The sequence below is a fragment of the Poromitra crassiceps genome, assembly GCF_964638095.1.
Source record: "Poromitra crassiceps genome assembly, chromosome: 21".
Taxonomy (NCBI): Eukaryota; Metazoa; Chordata; class Actinopteri; order Beryciformes; family Melamphaidae; genus Poromitra; species Poromitra crassiceps.
The window spans coordinates 1,389,007-1,416,310 of record NC_139638.1 but is presented as its reverse complement, the minus strand read 5'-3'; the positions used below and the strand labels follow the sequence as shown (position 1 = coordinate 1,416,310).

At 43.7% G+C, this 27,304-nt stretch overlaps 2 protein-coding genes across 2 annotated transcripts in view; both read left to right on the top strand.

Moving 5' to 3' along the window:
* LOC310795478 (putative E3 ubiquitin-protein ligase HERC3) overlaps positions 1-3,022 on the top strand; it is a gene marked incomplete at both ends in the record, with an annotated part of 53,570 nt that extends 50,548 nt beyond the window's left edge. Inside the window, one exon of the mRNA XM_083657530.1 lies at positions 2,936-3,022. Coding sequence (XP_083513656.1) covers positions 2,936-3,022 — 87 coding nt within the window. The remainder of the gene's footprint in view (positions 1-2,935) is intronic.
* Positions 1-27,304, top strand: part of LOC310795686 (putative E3 ubiquitin-protein ligase HERC6) — a gene marked incomplete at both ends in the record, with an annotated part of 143,213 nt that overhangs the window by 59,499 nt on the left and 56,410 nt on the right. The window lies entirely within an intron of this gene.

Sequence of the window (27,304 nt, the reverse complement as noted above, 5' to 3'; positions counted from 1 at the left end):
TTGAGTTTACTTACCCCTCCCTTTTTTTCTTTTCCTTTTTTTCTCACTTCAGCATCCTGAAGGACCAGTCTGAAGCTGGCAAGAAAGGCACTTGGGGCTGCTGGAGAGTTGTGGACATGTGGACAATTTTCTATTTCTTTATTACAGCGATGCATAGCCACCTGGTGACATCTTTTAATTCCAAAATAGGGCACTTAATTGAGTGGTTTTGTTTGTCTGCCCAAGTTATTTTTTTAACCAGCCTTTTATTTGTACTGTCTTTTAACACGTTCACTGCCGTGGACGAGATATCTCGTCAAGCAGAAACCAGCGGTTGACTGCCGTGGACGAGATATCTCGTCAAAAAAAAAAAAAAAAAAATTTGACGGTGGGACGTGGATCTAACCCTTTTACATCTCCTATAAAAATATGGGAGCCACCGAACGTGTACAACCCATTCCACCGACCCACTAAGTGGCGACAGTGCTCTCCAGACTAGAAAAAGCAGAGCCAAAACTGCAGGGGAAAGCGCAAGGAAACCATTCTCATACTGTAGAATGGTTTGGCGAAAACGCTTTCGCACTGGCGCACAACGGTGGCGCACAACGGTGGGGGGTTCCAAAAATAGACTGGGTGCAACACACTTTGAAACACGCAGCATAAATAAGCCCAGAATCGCAAAAGCTTCATCAAATCTCTCAACCGAAACCCCAAGAAACGAGCGAGCCCATCCAGACTCGCCCGACGAGGGGCAGCCAGGCAGCACAGACAGCAGAAACTCGCTTGTGACACGCCCGCTGCAGCCACGGAGGGAGGAGGAGAACACACACGGAGGGAGGAGTTTGAAGGAGAGGGGGGTTTCCTGCTGTTATGGAGGAAATTACTGTTCAAAACTATTGTTTAGATGTCTGACGTCTTACTGATGCCAAAAATAAATGGTTAAAGTGACTGTTCTATCGAATTTCACAAAAAGGCATTTATCTCAGCTTAAATTTTCAGACGCTGAAACCATGCTGTATTCAACTGCTAATGCCTACATAACTACTAACTCTACAAACTAACTCTTTTAGACAGAGAAAGCACACATTCTATTAGTTCTTTTGAGATATTTTGTGTTCACAAAATCCTAACAGAAAATAATCCTCGGCTCTTGAAAGATGAGCCAGAATCCTCAAAAAAAACCTTGGCAGAAGCTACCTACAGTAAAAAAAAAAACTGTTGGCAGTGAATGTGTTAAGAGAGAAAAAAATACTGAATATTGGTGAAGTGATCTCTGTCTTAACTTCTTGGCACAGAGACCAATAACCAAAAAGAAAAATGGCTAAGATACACAAATACCTACTGTAATAGGCAAGCACATCAATAAACTATAATGTCAACAGTAAACTGTTCAGTAGTCTCTTATAGTTATTTTAATGGAAAATTATTAGTCTTAGATTATTAGATTTTTCTGGTTTAAAAACACACTTCTTGCAGTGTAATTGGTTGAAAACTGCCGCGCGTATTGTTTGGCCCCTGACTGCTTATATTTTTCTGTATGTGGCCCACAATCAAAAAAGTTTGCCCACCCCTGCTCTAATCCCTTATCTCTCTCTCAGCTACACACCACACACACACAGAACCTTATCTCTCTCTCAGCTACACACCACACACACAGAACCTTATCTCTCTCTCAGCTACACACCACACACACAGAACCTTATCTCTCTCAGCTACACACCACACACACAGAACTTTATCTCTCTCAGCTACACACCACACACAGAACCTTATCTCTCTCTCAGCTACACACCACACACACACAACCTTATCTCTCTCAACTACACACCACACACACAGAACCTTCTCTCTCTCTCAGCTACACACCACACACACAGAACCTTATCTCTCTCTCAGCTACACACCACACACACAGAACCTTATCTCTCTCTCAGCTACACACCACACACACAGAACCTTATCTCTCTCTCAGCTACAGACCACACACACAGAACCTTATCTCTCTCTCAGCTACACACCACACACACATAACCTTATCTCTCTCTCAGCTACACACCACACACACAGAACCTTATCTCTCTCTCAGCTACACACCACACACACAGAACCTTCTCTCTCTCTCAGCTACAGACCACACACACAGAACCTTATCTCTCTCTCAGCTACACACCACACACATATAACCTTATCTCTCTCTCAGCTACACACCACACACACAGAACCTTATCTCTCTCTCAGCTACACACCACACACAGAACCTTATCTCTCTCTCAGCTACACACCACACACACAGAACCTTATCTCTCTCTCAGCTACACACCACACACACAGAACCTTATCTCTCTCTCAGCTACACACCACACACAGAACCTTATCTCTCTCTCAGCTACACACCACACACACAGAACCTTCTCTCTCTCTCAGCTACACACCACACACACAGAACCCCCCCCCCCCCCCCCCAAAGAAGAAGAAGCTGTATTATAGACGTTCTTCACTAACTGGGTCATGCTGTTTGGAGGTAGACAGAGCTTTTTCACACTGGCATAAAATCCAGCTGTGCTGTGCTGCCCTGTGTTGTGTTGTGTTGTGCTGCCCTGTGTTGTGCTGTGCTGCCCTGTTGTGTTGTGTTGTGTTGTGTTGTGCTGCCCTGTGTTGTGCTGTGCTGCCCTGTGCTTCACACAAGACGCCTTCTCTTTTCCTCTCAGCGCCTACTCTCGCGCCTTGAACCCGCCCACAACTCCCATTGACTTCATGCCTGGCTTCACGCCTTGAAAATCGGCGTGAATCCTGAACGTTGGATGAAATGTAAATGAAATGAATTAATGAAATTAAATGAAATAATGAAATGTAAATTAAACTTGTGGGTTCAGCATAGGTAGATCTTAGGTTGAGCGTTGCTTCGGCGTACTGTGCGAAAGCACTGCTCTTCTTGTCTCCTCTGTGTGGTGTTTAGATGCTGGAGATGTTTGAGAAGGATGACACTGACATGCAGAAGCTCCAGCACAGACCTTGTCCCTACAGCTCAGTACCAGATGCTTAGGAGACACTGACATGCAGAAGCTCCAGCACAGACCTTGTCCCTACAGCTCAGTACCAGATGAAGGATGACACTGACATGCAGAAGCTCCAGCACAGACCTTGTCCCTACAGCTCAGTACCAGATGCTTAGGAGACACTGACATGCAGAAGCTCCAGCACAGACCTGGTCCCTACAGCTCAGTACCAGATGAAGGATGACACTGACATGCAGAAGCTCCAGCACAGACCTTGTCCCTACAGCTCAGTACCAGATGCTTAGGAGACACTGACATGCAGAAGCTCCAGCACAGACCTGGTCCCTACAGCTCAGTACCAGATGAAGGATGACACTGACATGCAGAAGCTCCAGCACAGACCTTGTCCCTACAGCTCAGTACCAGATGCTTAGGAGACACTGACATGCAGAAGCTCCAGCACAGACCTGGTCCCTACAGCTCAGTACCAGATGAAGGATGACACTGACATGCAGAAGCTCCAGCACAGACCTTGTCCCTACAGCTCAGTACCAGATGCTTAGGAGACACTGACATGCAGAAGCTCCAGCACAGACCTGGTCCCTACAGCTCAGTACCAGATAAAGGATGACACTGACATGCAGAAGCTCCAGCACAGACCTTGTCCCTACAGCTCAGTACCAGATGCTTAGGAGACACTGACATGCAGAAGCTCCAGCACAGACCTGGTCCCTACAGCTCAGTACCAGATGAAGGATGACACTGACATGCAGAAGCTCCAGCACAGACCTTGTCCCTACAGCTCAGTACCAGATGCTTAGGAGAAGCTCCAGCACAGACCTTGTCCCTACAGCTCAGTACCAGATGCTTAGGAGCAGAAGCTCCAGCACAGACCTTGTCCCTACAGCTCAGTACCAGATGCTTAGGAGGGACTTTGAAGCACTTCAGCTACTCTCAGGCTCAGGCTTCAGAGGCCTCCAGCATGGCAGAGGAGTGGTAAGATCTCTATATATTTGTCATGTATTTGTTGACATTTTGGTCAACATTAAAGTCCACACAAAAAGAAAAGCACAAATGAAAATATCCTACAATAATCCAAATAAACATCCCAACCCTGACAAAAAAGAAAAATAGTGTCACATCAGCAGCACACAAACACAGTTACAACAACCCCGTTGTTATACTCTAACTACACTCCTTAAACCCCGTTGTTATACTCTAACTAGACTCCTTAAACCCCGTTGTTATACTCTAACTAGACTCCTTAAACCCCGTTGTTATACTCTAACTACACTCCTTAAACCCCGTTGTTATACTCTAACTACACTCCTTAAACCCCGTTGTTATACTCTAACTACACTCCTTAAACCCCGTTGTTAGACTATAACTACACTCCTTAAACCCCGTTGTTATACTCTAACTAGACTCCTTAAACCCCATTGTTATACTCTAACTAGACTCCTTAAACCCCGTTGTTATACTCTAACTACACTCCTTAAACCCCGTTGTTATACTCTAACTACACTCCTTAAACCCCATTGTTAGACTATAACTACACTCCTTAAACCCCGTTGTTATACTCTAACTAGACTCCTTAAACCCCGTTGTTATACTCTAGACTCCTTAAACCCCGTTGTTATACTCTAACTAGACTCCTTAAACCCCGTTGTTATACTCTAACTACACTCCTTAAACCCCGTTGTTATACTCTAACTACACTCCTTAAACCCCGTTGTTATACTCTAACTACACTCCTTAAACCCCGTAGTTACCCTGTAAGTATAGTGTGGTACCCCGTAATTAGCCTATAAGTACAAACATTTGTCCCCTGCTTCATAATACAGCCTGCGACCCCGTAGTTAGACTATAAGTACAGATCTTGTTACCCTCTAGTTAAAGTATTTTTTCACTCCTTAAACCCCGTTGTTATACTCTAACTACACTCCTTAAACCTGTTGTTATACTCTAACTACACTCCTTAAACCCTGTTGTTAGACTATAACTACACTCCTTAAACCCCGTTGTTATACCATAACTACACTCCTTAAACCCCGTTGTTATACTATAACTACACTCCTTAAACCCCGTAGTTAGACTATAAGTACAGATCTTATAATTCACTCCTTAAACCCCGTAGTTAGACTATAACTACAGCCCTAAACCCCGTTGTTATACTCTAACTACATGCTTATTTGCGGGCTGTATTCTAAAGCGTTACCGAATTACCCACTATTTTGTGAACAAGCTGATGCGCCTGAGATTATTCTGTCCCTCTACTTGCATGGAGGACGCTAACCCAAAAGAGAATACCTCTTACCTTGTAGGATTATGGACCCTTCTCCAAAATGTTTGAAGAGGAAAAGAAACTCCTGGAGAGTTTTGATGAGTTTTATTTAAGTTTCAAAATACCACAACAGGGAATACATGGCTATCACATGGTGACTTCAGTGCACACAAAATATTGTTGAAAAGTTTGTTTCAGTGCTCACATGTTTAATTCAAAAAGGACAGCACTCCAAGTTTAAAGATTTATTCCCACACAATGGACGTTTCGAGCCAACGCCCTTCAGAGGGAGTCAGTAAAGTCAATGCAGGTACATTATAACTGAAACAACAAAATTCATAAAAAACACAAAAACATTAATAGAAAACAAACAAACGACATCTCCTCATTAAGCCCCTTGGGGATGAGGGTATCAAGGGAGTGGATCCAGTAGGTCTCTCTTTGAAGGAGGATCTTGTCTCTATTCCCTCCTCGCCATGGCATATTTACTGTTTCAATGCCCATGTAATGAAGATCATTCAAACTATTACAATGTCTCACAACTGATGATTTCTCATCATGATTGCGTAGAGAACATTTGTGTTCCCAGATTCTGGTTTTTAACTTGTGTTTTGTTTTGCCTACATAGTAAAAATTACATGGGCATTTCAACAGGTAAACAACATATCTAGTGTTACATGTGATCCTGCTTCTGACCTTAATGTTCACACCAGAACTTGGATGCGTGAAATGATTACCTTTGAGCATAGCCAAGTCAAGTCAAGTCAGATTCATTTGTATAGCCCTAATACACAAGCATGTCCCAGAGGGCTTCACAGAAAATATGTCTAGCTAATCCTAGCTGACACAACAGTAACAAATTACAGTAGTAATGATAACACATTAAACAATTGATAAGGAAATATAGAAAATATAGAAATATAGGAGAGAGCGGAGGAGAGAGCAGGAGAAGGGAGGGAGAGCAGGGGGAGTGTGAGAGAGGAGAGAGTAGGAAAGTGATGAGGTGGGGAGGGAATGGGAAATGCTGGGCATAACAGGTGTTAGCATAACAATGTATACAATTACTTTTGGGTTGACGTTTGTTGTGTTATTGAACTGGCTGCATCTGCCACATCTGTAGCTGCCCTTTAATTCAGGTCAAAAGCATTGCATAAAACAGCAAAGCGTTGTTGTGTTGGGCCTTCTGTTTACATGGCAACGGCTTTATTGGGGCCTGAAAATGCAAAAAAGTGAAACCAGGTTCCAGAGCTTTTACCACCGCCGTGTAAAAGTGGCAAAACACAATTCATGTGATGACACGACCCCCCTTTGCCATGGAAGACTCTAATGAAAGACAATATAGGAGCGGGGGGGGGGGGGTGAAGTGGCCTCCTCCATTCTTTACCACCATCTATCTCCTCCTGCTACTGCACCAAACAAGCTCCGGCTCTAGCTTCAGCTTCCTGTTGGTTTCTATACTTCTCTGCTTCTTCCTGCCTTCTTTCTTGCCTCAGCCTCTCCTCCTCCCTCTGTCTCTCCTCTTCGCTCGCCTTCAGAATCTCTCTCTTCTTCTCTTCAATTGCTGCTTCAGCCTCCACTAACATCTTACTGGTGTAGTGGCCTCCTCCATTCCTTATCACCATCTTATCAATCTTCTGCAGCAGCTCTGTGACCTGAGAGTGATTCCCACACCTATTGTCAACTACATGATATCCACCACAGCACTGCTCCGTTAATTCTTTAAGTACTTTACTGGTACTGATACGTCCTTCAATAGTTTTCCTCTTCAGCAGGCTTCCAAACGTGAACAGCACCATTGTGTACTTGAGTGCCTCGGTACCAAAATGCTCCTGAATCAGCTTCACTGTCTCCTGCTCTTCCTTAGTGAATCTGGTTGCCAGGGATATGACCACCAGAAACACATGGGGACCAGGAGAAGACAGACAGATACACTTCTTAATCTCCTTCATGACATCATCTTGCGTTTTACATGTGTCAAACAGACCTGGAGTGTCAATGACAGACACCTCTCTCCCCTCCACTGTCTCTGTGTGTTTGTCACAGCCTTTTGTCACAAAGAATTCAGAGTCATCTGATTCAAATGCCTCTTTCCCCAGGATCGTGTTTCCTGCTGCACTCTTCCCAGCTCCAGTCTTTCCCATCAGCACAATCCTCAGAACTTTGCTCTGCCTTTGTCCTGTGGAAGAACAAGTGGTCCTCAGTTAAATATTTCACATTGTTGATATGACATACGGTAGCCTTGAACACCAGTCGATTTGATTTGGATTTGTCATCATTACTTTAACATATGTGCAGTACAGCACCTTCCTTCCTTTTATATTTATATAAATGCCCCCAAACCCCCGCCCCTGGGAGGGGGCCCCTGATCTATATCCTGCTTAGGGCCCCCAGATGGCTAGGGCCGGCCCTGAATGGGCATGAATGCAGGCAGAAAGAGGCATTCTCCATTATCAAAATCGAAACTAAAAAATAAAAGGAAGAAAGAAAAAAGGCGGGGGCAATGTTTAACAGTCAATAGACCAAATCACCGTGACGTCACCATGTAAACAAATTTACTTCCGGGTACCACTTGGGGAAGGCGGCAGGTTTAAATGTGCGTGTTGTCAAATAAATGCTGTCAAACCCTCTCGTTGTTTTCGGCCGACTACTTTCAATTTAAATGGTTAAACGGTTGGTAAACATGCTTGTCCGACGTATCTAGCCTTTCTTCTGTGTTTGTTTTATGTAGTGTTAGCTACCTAATAACGTTTGTTTGTCTGTCAAACTCGCTGTTTTTTTGCAGACTCGTTAACGTTACAGACAGAGCTACTGACGCCACGTTAATTTAATTTAGCTTCAAGTCTACTCTGGTCTGGTCCAACAGGTAAATTAGCTAGTCTGGTCTCCACTAACGTTAGTGAAAGTGTTGTTATGAATGATATTAAACAACAACACAACACGGACGAACCATTTTTGTCTTCTTTGTCTGTTTTTGTCTTCAACACGTCAGTTTGTGCCGTCCACCGCCATTATAATGTGTGGACCCAGGGGTAACCGGAAGTAAATGTAAACATCCCGCTGATTTGGTCTATAGGCCTACATTGTTTCTAGCTCAACTCAACTCGAGCTTTTGAACTGAAATCCATTCTTTTTTCAGATCATTAATGAATGAATCAATTAGCTGTACAATTGCTATAGCCTATGTTATTATTATATAGATTGATATATGCAAACAGGCTTTCGCTTTACATAATGTAATGATTCAGAGCGCTACATTTCTCTGCTAAACTCACCGAGATGCGCTGCCTGCGCGTTGCAGTTGATCTCTTTCAGTATCTTCAGAGATACTGTAAGGGCTCCAGGGAGTCCGGGCCCCTCGAAGGTATCGACCAAAACGTCCGCGATGTCGGCGATATCTTTTCCCTCCACCTGGTTGCGTTTGACCCTCGGCCCTTCCTCGTCCTCCACCAGCTCGGTGATGAAGTCCTTCAGCTGTGTCTGCTTCAGGTCCGCCAGCATCCCCCGTAAAGCTTTCCTAATATTAGGGGCCATTTCTAATCAATCTCTCATCAGAAATAGGCCGAAATTGCCGTCCTGTATTATGCAACACTTTTACCGGATTCTCTAGCTGCCACCTACCTAACCGTGAAAGAAGTGAAACGCGCACAGCTGCAGCATCTGTTTAGCCCATCGTTATGGGCGGATCCAGATGGGTGGAAACTTCTTGAAATGGAAATAAGGAACCAGGGGCAGTCCCGGGTGGGGGGTGTTTCGGTATCAGTAGCGGCTCCAGACAATTGTGGCTGGGGGAGCTAAGGGGGGGGCTTAATTATTTACAGCGGGGGCTAACTTTTTCGACATAAATAGACAGTGGTTCTCTTCTCAACCTGTGGTACAGGTACCACTGGTGGTACGCGGGGGGGCCTCCCTCTCATATGGTGGTAATTTCTCAGGTAGGCTACTTGTGTAAAAATAATAATTTCTTATTTTCTTTCTAATAATTTCCATTGAGAGCCAAATCCCCAACCCAACATTATGCATGTATCTGCTTCATGTACAGTATGTATCTGCTGACCCCCCACCAACAGGGGCAGCCGTTGTTTCCCACCCAGGAACATCAGACCACTCGCCTCCCCCCCGGTGTCCTTCTGGCTGACCAGACTGGTTGGACTACCTGTCTACCTGAGAACAATGGCTCCCTGCTGCTCCATTATGCTCCTGCAGCAACATGTCTGTCTCTCCTGCACTGTATGCACTAACCCCTCTGTTTGTTTGTTTGTTTATTTAGATCCCCATTAGCTACTGTAAAGAAACAGTAGCTCTTCCTGGGGTCCACATTAATATTTTACAATACTTCAATTATGAAAATACATTATATTCACATACAAACATTATTTACAAATATACATATCTGTATCATTCATACTCATACATGCTACTACAACCACTTAGACACACAAGGCAAAAACCAACAAAACACATAACAACAAACACTAGCTCAAAACTTATCTAATACATACAATTGCTCTATATAATAATTGAAAATGTAATTAATTGAATAAGTGAGCAAAGAACTGTGACTTGCAAACATGAACAGTGCTTTTAGTGATGGCTTCTACCAACTCAGATCTCTTTACATGGTAATGGTAAGTAATGGAGTCACTGCGTTTGGCTAGAGCTGTTGGTCAGTCCTTGGCTCTATTGCTGCTATCTGTCAGACACAGTTAGCCACCTAATCATGGTGGCTTGAGGGACAGTTTCTTCCCGCAGGCCACGAGACTCCTTAACATACACAAATAGTGTAGTAGCTGTACTGTACCGCACTGTAGATTCTACCATTATGTATGTCTAATGTTTAATTGTATGTTTAATTAGGTATATGCTATTTGCACCTGTACGTCAAATACGTCGAATTTAAAATGTTTAAGTACGTCCAAAGTATGCACATGACATGTGCACCTATGTGCAGTGAATATGCCACTGTCTCTGACTTGTCTTATCACTCTACTGCCTTATTGCTTGTTGTGTCTCTTGTTGTTTTTGCAATCATATGCCCTGTTATATTTGTTACTATGTTGTAAACAGTTCACAGCACAATAATTTCACACGTGATACTTGTACTACGGAGTGACAATAAAAATCTTGAATCTTGAATCTTGAATCTAATCCTCCTCTCCACACTCACTGAGCTTGGTATCTCAGGATCTGCCCTCTGCTGGTTGAGGTCCTACCTCTTCTCATATCACTTTTATGCTGAAGACACCCAGCTCTCCCTATCATTCCTGCCTGCATGAGCCCATGGTCTCAGCGTGGATCTCATCATGCCTTGCAGATATCTCTGCCTGGATGAAAGAACACAACCTTTCTAAGACTGAGCTCCTTGTCATGCCAGCCAGTCCCTCTAAAACAGCAGATCAATATCAAGCTGGAATCAACCCAACTCGTGCCCACAAAGTCTGCTCGAAACCTGGGTGTCATGACTGATGAGCAACTATCCCTCAAGGTCCACGTTGTCTCAATCACTCGGTCGTGTTGATTTACCCTGAACAACATGAGGAAAATTAGACCCTACCTGTCTGAGCACCTACCTGTCTGAGCACGCAGCACAACTCCTGGTTCAGGCTTTTGTGTTCTCATGCATTGACTATACTGCAATACTCCCTGCATGGACCTTCAAACCTCTGCAGATGATCCAGAACGCGGCGGCACGTCTGATCTTCAACCAGAACCAGTCCAAAAGAACATGTGATGTCACACCGCTGCACATTTCCCTCCACTGCCTCCTTGTGGCTGCCCGCATCAAATTCAAAGACTTGACACTCGCTTATAAAACTGCAACAAAAACAGTGCCTGCCTACCTGAACTCCCTCATTCAGGTCTACACCCCCTCCTGCCTACCTGAACTCCCTCATTCAGGTCTACACCCCCTCCTGCCTACCTGAACTCCCTCATTCAGGTCTACAGGGCTATTGTTTTTGGGTCTCCACCTGACACACACAGCACCTCTGTTACTATCCATAACGAACAGATCAAGCAGGTATGCTCCTTCACATACCTAGGAGTAACAATATACCACCTGCTGTCATGGAAAGACCACGTAGACTGTGTAAGAAAACGAAGCAAAGACTATACTTTCTTCGCCGATTAAGATCTTTTGGTGCTAGTAAACAGATTCTTCTATTATTTTTTACCTCAGTGATTATGAGTGTTTTACAGTACTGCAGTACCACCTGGTATGGATGCCTGTCTGTTACCTTAAAATCACAACTACTTAGACAGTTGAATATTTGTTCAAAAATTGTAGGTAAACCACTGCATAGTCTATATGAGTCTACATACATCAACAGTGTATTGAGGTTAGCTAGAAATATTGCCTCAAACACTAATCATGTGCTACATGAAGAATATGAACTCCTGCCCTCTGGCAGGAGATACTTAATTCCAACCTTCAAGAAGGTCAGAGTAAGAAAGTCCTTTATACATCAGTCGATCCTGAGGCTTAATCAAGAACATGGCCGAGGGTCAGTGGAGCAGTGACCAGTGCTCTCTGTGTGCTGTATGTGTGTATGTATCTTTGTATTTTTAGTTTTGTTCTCTTTGTCATGTGTTTGTGCATGGGACTGCCGCTGTCTTGCAAGACAAATTTCAGTGTGAACTGACAATAAAGTATATCGTATCGTACACCCCCTCCTGCCTACCTGAACTCCCTCATTCAGGTCTACACCCCCTCCTGCCTACCTGAACTCCCTCATTCAGGTCTACACCCCCTCCTACCTACCTGAACTCCCTCATTCAGGTCTACACCCCCTCCTGCCTACCTGAACTCCCTCATTCAGGTCTACACCCCCTCCTGCCTACTTGAACTCCCTCATTCAGGTCACCCCCTCCTGCCTACCTGAACTCCCTCATTCAGGTCTACACCCCCTCCTGCCTACCTGAACTCCCTCATTCAGGTCTACACCCCCTCCTGCCTACTTGAACTCCCTCATTCAGGTCTACACCCCCTCCTGCCTACCTGAACTCCCTCATTAAGGTCTACACCCCCTCCTGCCTAACTGAACTCCCTCATTCAGGTCTACACCCCCTCCTGCCTACCTGAACTCCCTCATTAAGGTCTACACCGCCTCCTGCCTACCTGAACTCCCTCATTAAGGTCTACACCGCCTCCTGCCTACCTGAACTCCCTCATTAAGGTCTACACCCCCTCCTGCCTACCTGAACTCCCTCATTCAGGTCTACACCCCCTCCTGCCTAACTGAACTCCCTCATTCAGGTCTGCACCCCCTCCTGCCTACATGAACTCCCTCATTAAGGTCTACACCCCCTCCTGCCTACCTGAACTCCCTCATTCAGGTCTACACCCCCTCCTGCCTAACTTTTTTTATTTATTTATTTTATTTCACCTTTGTTTATACAGGGAAAAAAGTCCCTTGAGAGCAAGCTCTCATTTTCAAGGGAGCCCTGTTACAGTAAAACATTTACAGTAAACACATGTTACCAGACAGACAGTTACAAACAAAGCAGAGGATACATCAAGTAAAACAAGAGCATACATTCTGTAGGGTATCCTCAAGGAGTGGTCTAAAAGAATTAAAGGAAATAAATTGGTCAAGTTTGAAAATGTTCTGGAGCTTGTTCCATCTGTCAGGGGCATAAAAAGAGAAAGCAGTCCTTCCTAGGTCCGTCCTTACTCGCGGAACAAACAATCTGATGTGCGATTGTGCACGTGTTCTGTAACATGTGTTACTCAGATTGATGAGCGATGACAGATAGGAGGGAAGCTTCCCTATCAGAGCTTTATAAATAAATAAGAGACAGTGTTGCTCCCTTCTAACTGACAGAGCGGGCCAACCCACTTTCTCATATAAAATACATTGATGCATGAGAAATCTATCACCCGTTATAAAACGCAGGGCGCTGTGATACACCGCATCAAGTGGCTTTAAGATAGCAGATGTGGCATGAGCATATACAACATCACCATAATCAAATACAGACAAAATTAAAGATTGAACAACGGTCCTTCTAGAATCAAATGAAAAACAGGCTCTATTCCTGTATAAAAACCCGATATTTCTCCTCAATTTCTTAGTAAGGTGTTCCACATGGGTCTGGAAGGTTAACTTAGAATCCAGCCATAGGCCTAGATATTTATAAGAATCAACAGTTTCAATTTGAAAACCTTGAAGTGTTCTAATTAGGGCTGTCAATCGATTAAAATATTTAATCGCGATTAATCGCATGATTTCCATAGTTAACTCACGATTAATCGCAAATTAATCACATTTTTTAAATCTGTTCTAAATCTACCTTAAACTGAGGTAGGCTACTTTAAACCTGAGAGCTTTGTGCAAATATGCACTGTTGTATTAATATGGGTAGCTATCATTCGTATGGGTAAGTATTTGGCCATTGGTAATATTGTTATTATTGCTACTAGTTACTGGGAATACACATCTCTCAGGCTGCACTGTGTGAAGTTAATTGGTGCGATCCTCTACATCTCTCCAGCCACAGACAGGAGAGGCTGCGTGCATGCTCTCTCCCCCCTCTCTCTTTCTCTCTGGGTATCTCTCGCGTTCCCGTTCTCCGTCGGTCCCTCTCTCACTGCCTGTCTGTCCATCTCGCTCGCTTTCTCTGCCTCTCTCTCTCCCTCGTCCCCCCCCCCCCCCCTCCCGTTCTCCGTCTGTCTGTCTCTCACTCTCTCTGCCACGGTGAGACGAGACAGACGCGCTCCCTCTCTCTCACCCAAAATGCTTTCTCAATTTGAAGCTGAACTTGCCAATATACCCATTTTATTCCTCCTTCTCTGCTCACAGAGCTTTCTTTCTGCTTGCTATCAACGTTACTGCTTCCTGATTTCCAAAACTACGGCGCGGACCAAGGCTCAAACATCACAGAACGTGCATGCGTTAATCGCGCGTTAAAAAAATTAGTGGCGTTAATAGGAACGATAGTTAACGCGCGATTAACGCGTTAACGCTGACAGCCCTAGTTCTAATACAAACGTCACTATCAACACCAGAGGACTGTGAGAACAGCATCGCTTTGGTCTTGTTGGAATTTAAGACAAGTTTAAGATCCAGAAGAGACCGCTGGAAAGAGTCAAATGCGGTCTGTAAGCTCGCGGCAGCCTGCGCCGGAGTGCGGCCGAAACTATACATGATTGTATCATCCGCATAAAAATGGACGTTACAATCTTCCGAGGGAACTAAAATGAAATTAATGTATAAAGTAAATAAAACTGGCCCTGAAATAGACCCTTGTGGGACACCTTTGTGCATCAAAAGGAAGCTGGATTTATGGTCATCAGCCACGACAGCTTGTTTCCTCCCCGACAGGTAACTGGAGAACCAGCGAACAGAGAGGTCGTCGAAACCCAAAAAAGATAGCTTACGTAACAGAATATCGTGGTCCACCGTATCAAATGCTTTAGACAGGTCCACAAAAAGAGCAGCACAATGCAGATGATTATCAATACTATTCAAAATGTTATTCAAAACAAGAGATGTGGCAGTTACTGTGTTGTGACCTGGTCTAAAGCCGGATTGCTGCATCTGGAGAATGTTATAAGTCTCAAGGAAAACTCTTAATTGGTCGTTAGCCAAAGATTCCAAAACCTTAGCTAAACAGCATAATTTAGAGATAGGTCGATAATTGTTCATCTCTGACGGGTCGCCCCCTTTAAACAGAGGCATGACCTGGGCCGTCTTCCAAATGGAGGGGATTTCCCCAGAAATAAAAGTCAGATTAAAAATGTGTGCAAGTGGGGAGGCCAACAAATGAGCACTGCAGCGCAGGAGATAAGGTTCAATATCATCCTCTCCTTTAGATTTTTTGGTGCTCACTTTGGAAAGAGCTATGAATACATCGTGCTCATTAACCAACCTAAAAGAAAATCTATCTATAGAAGGAGGGGAGGGATTCAGGTTAGTAGTGTGAACCTGGGGGTTCATAGTACTAGGGAGCCTGTCAAAGAGGTAACTAGATGCTACAAAATGTTGGTTAACCCTAGAACACTAACGTGATTTAAAGTCACACCATCACTAACGTCGGGTGTATTTCACCCGATGCAATATACCCGATAAAACATACTTCTCATCAAAATATCTTAAAGTACAACAATACATGGCAAATTGAGGTACTCTTCTTTTGTTTTTAAATGTGAAATATCACAAAAAACACAAAAAAGTTTATTATGGGGGACACTATAAAAAATATGTCAAATTCGGGAAAAATGAGGTAATCGTTATAAAAAAATCCCCCCCCGCAAAAAAAAGGAGCTCCCAACTTCTCCTTCGGTCCACCCATTCATGGGACTTGTGTGGTGAAAAAATAAAAAAAAAGACACCACAATACCATTGTAACTAACCCGAAGATATTTTACCCTCTATCACTAACGTCGGGTGAAAATCACCCGAACGCGTAGCCGGTAGAAAAAACCATGAATGGGAGCAGGGAAACAAACGTACATTCAATGACGTCAGTGAGCATCCTGAAGGTACCTAAGGACCCGCCCACCTCAGACAGCAGCAAGACAATGAAAATCACGTGAATTCAATTGTCCGGGTGAAAATCACCCGACGTTAGTGTTCTAGGGTTAAAAGCATTACACATCAAGGATTTATCTGAGATTACAGAGTTCTCAGTGTTAATCTGTGGGGGGAGACCGGAAGTGGCCTTGGGCTTCAGTGATTTTATAGATCGCCAGAAATTGGCAGAGTTTCCCTGCGAGCTGTTTAGCGACGACACATAATAATCAGACTTAGCTTTTCTGATTACACGGATACAATTATTACGTGACTTCCTAAAGAGAAGCCAATCTGCTGGACTATGAGTAGACCTCGCCTTCGACCAGGCAGAATCTTTGAGTCGAAGGGCTCTAGTTAACTCCTTAACTCCCTCATTCAGGTCTGCACCCCCTCCTGCCTACATGAACTCCCTCATTCAGGTCTACACCCCCTCCTGCCTACCTGAACTCCCTCATTCAGGTCTGCACCCCCTCCTGCCTACCTGAACTCCCTCATTCAGGTCTGCACCCCCTCCTGCCTACCTGAACTCCCTCATTCAGGTCTACACCCCCTCCTGCCTACCTGATCTCCCTCATTTAGGTCTACACCCCGTCCTGCCTACCTGAACTCCCTCATTCAGGTCTACACCCCCTCCCGCTCACTACACTCTGCCAATGAAAGGCTCCTGGCACTTCCACCACTAAAGGGCCCTAAGTCACTAGCTAGACTCTTCTCCTCTGTAGTTCCCTGGTGGTGGAACAACTTACCAAACTCCATCTGATCTGCTGAGTCTCTCTCTCTATCTTTAAGAAGATACTCAAGACCCTACAGCTCTTTCACCAACACCTTCACACTTGATGAGCATGAATGATGAAAGGATGAAAAAGGGATGATAGATACATGAATGTTAATAGCATGAATGGTGATGAATGAGGGACATGAATGATGAATAAATCCTCTGCACTCTGTGCTGCCTGGTGACACCTGGGTCAATTCAGACGGCCTCATGATGGCACTTCCTCATGTTGTTGTCTTCTGACTAGATCATTGCTTATGTTGTATAAACCTCAGATGCACGTCTCTTTGGGTAAAAGTGTCTGCAAGTGAATTTGTAACATTGTAACACTGTAACACTGTAAATTGTAACATTGTAACACTGTAAATTGTAACATTGTAACATAGGAGTCTAAACAGAACTCTTATTGAGTCACTAAAGCCCCTGGTTTAAAAAAAGAGGTAGAGCTTCATCTTAATCTAGATGGAAATCAGGAGACTGATGTCAGGGTGAGCTGAACCTGGAAGCATGGCACAGGGTCAAGGGTCAATTCACTTTCTATTCAGCCAGCCTGCTGGATTCAATCCACAAACTGAGAACAAAATCTTGAAAAAGGTTCATACATGCTGTCTTGAAAGAAATCAATGAGAATCAAGACTCTATAGCCGTTTTCCCACATGCGCTTTGTACCGCTAAATGACCGGAACGTGGTCTAATGCCTTCATGTGGGAAAGTCGTTGTGCCGGTATAAGCGCGACCCCGTCGTCGCGGACATTTCACCAGTTTCGAGCCAGTCAGAAGAGCGGTATGCTCTTAAGGGGACACAAGTGGGAAACGGGTCCAGTCATTTTCCGCGACAGCGGTCCTTCTCTCATGGGCGAGGTGTAGCCTACACACATTGCTTAATGTTCCAGCGGGCATAATCTAATCATTCGCGCACATTAAAGCAAACTGGCGAAATGATCTTGTGATAATAAGAGCAGTATGTCAGCTTCATGTGTGGGCGTGCTGATTTCCGAAGGCGAAGGCAAGCCCGGACACATCAAACGAAGCCAGTCTGTAAAAAGTGCTTCAACGCGACGCAGGTGAACGGATAAACATCGAACCAGCAACTATTTCTCTCAGACACGGATCCCAACTTCTTCAAAGTGCATCATCTAATCATTCATCAAAGCAAACTACTTCCACATTTCGCTTCGTGCATTTGCTTTCTCTACATACATACAAGCTCCCCCCTCCCCCCGCCCCCCAACATACAGGCAATTTCGCTGCAAGATTCCCACATGCGAGCGTGAAGGTGTGAAGGGAAATTCAGGGAAATGTCCGATATTGACTTACAGGTAATTTTCCGGTACGCATGTGGGAAAACGGCTTATGACTGACCAATGGACAGAAGCTTGACTTCACTGGTTGAAATGAATTTGAGCCAAACCATGCACACAACTCATTTTAGATTTGATAAACAATTTGTTTCTACCTGTTGCTCTCTTGCATTTTGCAATTTGATCCTTCTGTAATGTGTTTTAAATTAATTCCTGTTAGCTTTTACTTGTTTTATTCCCTGTCAAACACTTGATTGATTGATTTACTTTATTTGGTGAATGTCAACAAAAACAGGACACAACACAGGTGTTTCATATCTCTATCTGCAAAAGTGCTATAGAAATAAAACATATAATTATTAATTTATTTATATTATTGCCAAACACTACTGTCTTTCTCACTAAGCATGCGATGTACACCCATGTGTTACTTCTTGAGATGATATTTGACATGACATGATATGACTGAGGGAAGGCAGAAAGCAGCTTGATTAGTTGATGCAGTAGTAGCACTTCATTGGTACTGTGCAGCCTTTTTGCACTAAATTATAAACTTAACACTCAGCACTTTGTATTGTTTTTATAACTTTGAATCATGCAGGGAAGTTTTGCTGATCATGCTCTTTAACAGCAACGCTCTTCATATTCCTCGTCTGCTGACTTGCTTTGTGTTGAGTGTGAAGTCTTCAACTAAATCATCAATTATAGATTTATTGGTTAAAATTAGACCTTTGCAGCTCGGACTCAGCAGGGAAAATAAAACAGAATATGAGCACATAAAATAATAGGCAATATGTTCTTCAGTTGTCAGCAGCAGAGGGAGCCAGAGAGCTGTTGAAGAAGATGAGAGATTGTGATGCTGACAGACAGACGTCACATAACTGCACAATTACTAATTTACTGTGTAGTCATGTTTTGTTATTTTAGTTTCCCTAATTAAGGTTTGTCTTTTAATTTAATCCAGAGCAGTGGTTCTCAATGTGGGGTCCGGGGGGACCACCAGGGGTCTTTGAGGGGGTTCCAGGTGGTCCCAAGCAAACTGATGAATTGTTAAATACATTTAATTTCCAAGAAGTGAACACAAATAGATGTCGAAGAATGACTGTTTTGATCACAGTTTCTCTGTTATCTCTTCAATACAGACACACGTACATCAATGTGTCCAGAGAAACAACTGACTAGATAATTATACAAAACCAAGACGCAGGAAACGTTGATTACAACTGTGTAGGCTATAGTTTACCATGCCCATTGTTATTGTCACATGACCCCACAGCTTCACTTCTGCCTCCCTAGAGAGCTCTCTCTCTCTGCACACACACGCATGCACGCACGCGCAACTGTGTGTGTGTGCGTGTGTTTCTTCAACCTCCCATGAATAACGTTTCGAAAACTCAGCTGAACAAGGGATTAGTCCAGGTACTTGCCAACAAACAGGCCCTAATCTAGACCCAATAAAACACATTAAAAACTTTGCAATCAATTACAGATTTTATATATATATATATATATATATATATATATATATATATATATATATATATATATATATATATATATATATATATATATATATATATGGATTAGCACCCCATCCCATTTCAGAAATGTCTCCATAAGTACCAGAGATTTAAGTTGACACAACCCAGGCAGCTAGGGATGTGTGTCCTCCAGGCTCCAGGAACAGCTCCAAAATGACCAGTCACTCTACAAACAATCAATCATACAGTCCAACATGGTATAGGAGAAAAATACATTTATAACCCTATACTCCATGGATAAAACATGACTTACCTACAGCAAAGTAGCCTACTTCAATTACCTCAACTGTATATTTGAGTGGGGAGGCATGTGTTTAAATCAGCTGTCCTCAGGCCCGTATCTAGCTATGAGGTCACCGAGGTCCGGACCTCGGTAAGAATTTCAGAGAAAAAGAAAAAAAAGCTCCATGGAAAGCATGGAAAACACGGGATCGCTTTTATTTTGAAACGAAAGGCACGTCAGGCAGGAAGTCATCTGACGCCGCGTCCGCGGTAACTTGATTTCACTTGACAAGCGCAGGAGGTAGGAGCAGCAGGAAGACATGGTGACTGCCTGGCGAGATAATTGAAAGTGAGCGAGCTGCGAGACAGTGAGCGAGTGAACGACAGACGAGGTGAGTGAGTGACACTGACAGATTTTTTAGCAACAACCAAGAAAGTAAGTGTCTAGTCTGTCTCTTAAGTAACGTTACCTGTGACACGTTGGAAAGCTACTGGCTAATCATGCATGATGAATAAATACATGTTCTTGCCAGCCAACAGGTCCCTCTGTATGTTTTTTTATTATCGATGATGACTGTGTGTGCTGTGTACGGCTTGGGTTGTGTACCTGTGTTTGTAGGTGTCATTTTGATATGAATTTTGCTAAAACAGTTTGTGTTTGTTAGTTACAATTATGTTGACAGGAGAGCTGAGCAGGTGGTGACATGAAAGAGAATATACTGAATAATGACATCACAACAGTATTATCCTAATGTTGATTTAGAATGAGATATTCCTCTGAATATGGCTAAAAAAGGTAATTTTTTTTATTTATTTAAAATGATATATTACTCTAAATATGGCTAAAAAAGGGGAAAAAAACCTCAAATCCGCCTCCCCTTGCCATGTCTGGACCTCCCCAATTTCGAAACTCTAGATACAGGCCTGGCTGTCCTAAGATAAGACAACACAGCGATGTATTATTCCCTCTAAAGTATGATACTGTGGAAGTCGATAAAAAGAGACGGACAGCTGGGTGCAGGTAAAAGCTCTTGTCTTTACTCGTGACTTCCAACAAACAATTCACAGGTAAGACACATCTTTCAAGGCAACCCCTATGTAAGACACACCTCCTTCTCTTCCCCATTCCCCCCACCATCCTGTCCCTTCTGGTGTGAGATGCTACCATCTAGTGTCCATTTAGTGTCCACCACACAGGCCCCCCCCGAACACTCAGAAGAGACATTTACAAGAAAACACTTCATAAGTCCATAAACCAGTGCAAACATTTAAAATGATTGCATGGCTCTTATACCCTATAGGTCTCAGTGAGTTTCTCAGCATGTGTGCAGCATGTGTTCTCTGAACAAGAGGTGCAAAGTAAAGGCCTAACACACTCCAAGCTTGTGTCACAACAAACAGAAGAACCCAAACCAGACACAAGTTTATGATGCAAAACTGAGATTGTATTTTAATAAGGTTTTAAAAGCCAAAAAACGGCGCGAAGCCAAAAGGTAAAATCAGTGTGTGTGCGTAAGGACGCACGGCGGTGTCCAAACGGTCGAGCAAAGAGGTAAAGTGTGTGTAAGGACGGCACGGCGGTGTCCAGACGGTTGAACAAAAAGGTAAAGTGTGTGTGCGTAAGGACGCACGGCGGTGTCCAGACGGGCGGTTGCTCAGGCGAGAGCACAGGTAGGGGCATCCCAGCGGGCGCTGGGACGCGTCATCAGTGATGTTAGCTGGGGTTGTAAGGTGTTTCGGGTCTCTCAACATCATGATTGCAGAAATGGGTGTCCTCTCAATCCGCATAAAGTTGCTGTATCCAGATTGAGAGGACGCATTACTTGTGTTCAATGTGTACACAATGCATCCCTGACCACCTCTGGAGGTGGTTTGGCCGATCAGATTGCAATCCTTCAATGCGTTTTGGGGGTGTTTACACCTGGCATTTCAAGTGATAAAACACAAATCTGATTGCAATCTGATCACAGAAAACACATGTTAACGCCAGGTGTAAATGGCCTCATAATCTGATCTGTTGCCCATCTACCAGAGATACCCAGCCAAGAGGACGATGCACAACAGGCTTATGGGCTATTAATCACAACAGAATCTTCTGGAAGGAATAATGCACAACAGACAGGTTAGGTGAGGAGGGAGAGTTAGTTTCAAAATATAATCTATTCCTGTTTACCTTAGCCTACCTGTTGATTTCTTTGTTAGCCTACTTTTGAGGTATTTTGCCACCAAAACCAATTATTTTATATATGTATATAATCAGAGGTGTAGTGCTATCTGGAGAAGTGGGGGAACGCACCTATAGCTCTATGGGGAACACTCCCCTCCCCTGGCACACGCACAGGTCCCAACAACCCCCCCCCTTCCCCGCACGCAAATACGCGTTATTATGGAACCCACACCGCGGTTCCGGCAAAACCATGCCCTGTGCCCGCCTACGTGGCAGTCAAGCTCCGGGATTGGCCAGGAGCGAGTATTTTATTCCCTTTTGACAGCTCTGCCTCTTGACAGCTCGGATCTCCCACATCACAAACATTGCGCCCAGCCCGGCGATTTCATTAACGGTGCCCCAAACAAAATTATTTTAGCTTGTGAAACAAATGTTCAGTGTCAAAATCATAGGCAGCGTGAGGGCATCACGCATGGGACAAAAGCACATAAACAGCTCGACTTGCACTAGGCTATATGAGATAAGAAAGGCCACATCTGGCCATGAAATAAAATAATACATTATGATGCATAATATGCTAAAAATTATTATAATTATCACTGGTATGGCCAAATTGAGATAATTTTCCATTCCTTCACAAAGAAGCAATGCTCACCTCTATTCGATTAAGGCAGCCGTGCAAGTCTCCATGCACTGCGCATTCCACAACAAAAAAACATCGCCAGCTCAGATTGTTCATTTGTTTTGTTTTCGCCAGATAGTCCCGTATTCTGGTTTAACACGCTTTCTCTAAATTGGCCCAGTTGGCGTTGTGGGCGCTGGTAGATGCGTTCCATAACACACAGTCAGAATGTAGGCTATTCTGTTGCACACTGAATGTATTCTGTTACACACTGTTAATGCGTTAATTGTAGCAATATAAGTTCATATCAGCTTGTAGCCTACGAATCGGGAGCTGTAACAGCGATCAAAGCGGCTGGATCAGGTGAGCTGGCGCTGCCCAATTACGCACAGGGAGGAGACCACGGCTTCAATACGCAGATGAAATATCATCAAAGTTGCCAATTGATTTGTACTGCCGCCACCCACAAACGGGCATTTCTGCACTCCTCCAGTTTGCCCATGACATTATTCAGGTGTTTGTTGTTTTTCTTCCTTGGGAAGAACCGTGGTGGGTCCCATAATAACGCATCGCAGTCGCACTCTTCTTCATGCTGTCGTAAATAATAACGCACAAAACACCCCTTGGAGAAGTGTGGGAACGCCGTTCCCCCGCGTTACATTAGCACTACACCTATGTATATAATGCTCTTAAAGGCCCAATCCGTCAAAACTCACTATTACTGACGCCGGTGGCCGTTACTGCAGGCAGCGTGTGAACGAGCTGACGCGCGGGCACCATACTCGCACGCGCACAAGTAGTTGCCTGGCAACAGCAGAGCGTTGCTTTGTAACGTTAACTCATAAAAGTCACTTGAAAACGGCAACCTGGACAATTTATCGGTCAGATCAGCCTTGAGATGCCCAGGAAGGATTCTGGATGAATTAGGGGACGTTATTGTGGCATGTTTGGTCGTGTTTTGGCTTGCGTTGGCTGCGGGCAAGTCGATACTCATGTTAGCAAAAGCCAGGAAATAGCCTGCTCCCCTTATGTACGGTAATGCCTGGAGTTGACCAAACTGAACAATCAAACAATGTTTCATAAGCATAACAGTAACGTTAGGCATATTTAGGACTGTTAAATTCATTATCCACACAAGACGGTAACGTTATTAGTAGGGCTGGTGGTAATTTCAATAAATGTGAATTAATATTAGTTAGCCGCGATTAGCATCAAGCTAACATTACTAGTATTTGCAGTCCCACTGCAGTCAGAGCCTGCTGGCTGCGGGAAGTGGATACTCATGTTAGCACAAGCCAGGAAATAGCCTGCTCCCCCTGTATGTACGGTAGCCTACCGTCAAACAATGTACCGTAAGCATAACAGACAGTAGGCTAACGTTAGGCATATTTCCGACTGTTAGATTCATTATCAACACAAGACAGTAATGTTATTAGTGGGGCTGGTGGTAATTTCTATAAATATAGCTAAATCTATTAGTTAGCCGCGTATAGCATCAAGCTAACGAATCACCACCGCAGCTAAATGCAGTCAAACAATAATGTTCCATGACCATAAGCATAACGGTAGTAACGTTAGGGTTGCATTACTTAACACAAGACGGTAATGTTAGCAGAGTTTCTGACCAGGTGGTCAGATACTTGTACTACGGAGTGACAGTAAAAATCTTGAATCTTGAAAATCCATTAGCAAGCAGCTAACGTTATCTGGTCAAAACCACATTACACTAGCTACAAGCAGCAAGTTCCCTTCATGAACCGAAAACACAGTCCTGACTCTAGTTTCCCCCCGATGTCGGTCACATTGCTGCTGTCTGGCCAGACGGGCTTCATTAGATAAATATTTATTTATTTAGTCTGGACTTTTTCTGGAGTCTGTGTTTGTTGTTTCCTTTAGCTAGCAGCTAGCGACGAGCGTAACGTTAAAAGCTACTTCAGCCATTTCCTGTTAGCGTAGGACAAGAGGCAAGCTCGACTAACCTCGCGTCACCAGGCTCTTCTCGGCTAAGCTCGACGTGAACGCGCGAGACGTCACATCCTCTAGCTGTGGCGGGAGATGCTATTCACTTCGAAACTGCGGTTTTCCATGTATCTTCTGAGCGGCTGGTCGGAGAGAAACGCCCCTGGTCGCCATTTTTAAGTGACGTCAAGGCGCATTCACTCAGTGCCAATAATAAACACTTTGTGCACATTTATTTCTCGCCAAAACCAACGGAATGGGCCTTTAAATCTTAAAAAATTATCATACTTTGCTTGATGACACTTATTCATGTTCAATGTTAAAATCATATTCCATAATGCTTTAAACAACATTGGATACGTTTACACCCTAGTGCAGTTTAGCGGTATTAACATGTATAATGACATTGTTGGATTTATAACAAAGGGTTAGATGCAACATTTCACCATATTCATTTAGATTTGGTGTTTTCCCAAAACATACAATGTGCAGAATGATGTCTAGATTAAGAGCAGTTTTTGTGCCACTGCCTGCTCCCAAATCAAAGCTTCTTTCTCCTCTGATACAAATAAATTCATATAATTTTTGTTTTACATAATAAACACTGGTTAGACCACATGATTATATCCACCTTTCGTCTTTAGTGTACTTCGTTATTACACCTCTGCTGCTATAATCTCACTATTTTGCACTTGATACCTTGGCAAATACAAATACTTATTCCATTCATGTTATGCAAGCTTTACCCTTTAAACATGGAGTATAAAAAGTAGGCTATACATTTTCTATCATTTATGCAACTCAAGATGCAGATTTCTTTTTTGCCCATTATACCACAACAAATAAATGTTCAGCCAGGCTATATATTTTTTACATCCAGCTGTAAATCAACATTAATCTGGTGTGTGTGTGTGTGTGTGTGTGTGTGTGTGTGTGTGTGCGTGCATGCATGCGCGCCCGAGTCAAAAAGTCTCTGAAAACCTTTAAAGAAAATAGTTTTTTTTAAACATAATTTTTCTTTATGCTTTTTAAAATTTTATACTTTTTTCAGGCATTTTATGCTTTATTGACAGACGTATAGTGAAAGAAAGACACAGAGGTGTGTGTGAGAAAGAGAACATGCAACCAGTGTGCGAAATACCCAGTGGCAATCGGGGGGTCCCCCTACCTAGTGCCCTGGTGTCTCCTCCGCTACATTTGAGTTGTTCTGATTCCTCTTTTTAGAAGTGGATCCAACATTCGCAAGTAATGAACTTTACTTTCTCTTTGACATATTTAGTCTGTATTTTTAACCGTGTCGATGTCGAAGCAGGTCCATTTGGGATCTTCTAAACTATTGGATTGTGGTGAAAGCGGACCATTTGCAACAGTGCCACCGATGGAAGGAGGCTTTATCAGAAAGAACCGGGTATTCAATGGCAGGGAAACACAATGTTGAATAAATGTCTTGAAAAATGAATACTGGACATAGTAGCCTAAGCTTTTAATCTAAATTTTTAGTGACAATTGCAGACTTTTCCAGAGACCCCCCAACATTTTGCTGTTGATGCTTCAGGGGGTCTCAACTGTCAATCAAGGGGCCTCGGACCCCCCGAGACCCCCTGTATTTCGCACCCTGCATGCAACAGATGTCCACAGGGCAGATTTGAACCCGGGTCACCGTGAAGGACTGAGCTTATCTGGTAGCCTACACTCAACCCAGTGAGCCACCAGATGACGATTCTGACCTTAATTTTAAAGTCATTACTTCATTCAACAGCCAATCAGAAACAATCCAACAACAGACAGATAGGTCTGTGGGTTTGACTGACCAAATCTGTTTTCTCCTCATGCTGCCTTCAGGGTGTCCTTGTAAGATCCTACTTATGTATGTTCAATGCAGGCCTACACATAGCCTACTTGCTGGAAATTCAAAGCTTTTAATAAAAAAAGTAGCCTAAATAAAGTGGATCCTGTATCAAAATTTGTATAGGGTGACGGTCACGTCTTACATAGTGGGGCAGTTATGTATTTTGCGATAAAAGCATAATTTGGTGCACTATAGCCAAAAGCATTCCTAAATGAATTAGGTAGCCTATTCACCTTATGTTCCAACGTTCCAACACAGGGGTTCAGCCAGTTACTTACTATTGTGTTTACACTTCCTGTGACAGTAGCCTACAGTACTAGTAGTGACCAGTGTTATGCCTCTGGCACAAGAGAAGCCCAGACATGACATGAGGTGCCCCCACTCTTCCCATTCCCAAAGACAAGACAGCTGGATCAGGATCTGCAGTTCTCAGTGTAGCAGTTTTTATTTTTTAACTACAGAGAAGAGCCGTACCCAAAACAATAAACAAAACCATACTAAACCCGCCCCTCACTTCCCTAACCAAACAAAAGTGGATAAATAAAATACAGGTGTTTTGAACAGGAAGTTATAACACAATTGGGGTGGATAAATAAAATACAGGTGTTTTGAACAGGAAGTCATAACACAATTGGGTCATGTGGGCGTGGCTACATAAGGTGAATAGGCATCATGATTTGTGTGTGTGTGTGTGTGTGGGGGGGGAGGGGGGAGGCGATTGGCAATTTTGCGTCCACAGACTGGTGATATTCCCGACAGCCCGTGAAGGCATCCTTATTTGAGAAAGTGAGGTTGATGCTGGAGTCGCAAAGTGGTCAGTAGTGTGTGTGTGTCGCGGACCCGCACTCAGTGAGTGAGCCATGCAGCAGGTGTACTGTTGGGGAGACATCCCCAGTGGACCAGCCCTCTCTCCCGTGTCGTGGACTGTCCCCGAGCTTGTAGAAGACATCTGCTGTGGGGAGAAACAAGCCTTCGTCCTCACCAGAGCGGGGATCTCTCATGTGGACGCATCTCTCACGGACAGCAATTCCGAAGGACTGTCGCGGATGCAAAGGCACCAGGTCGGTGTTGAAAGCTGTGTTCCATGAACAAATATAA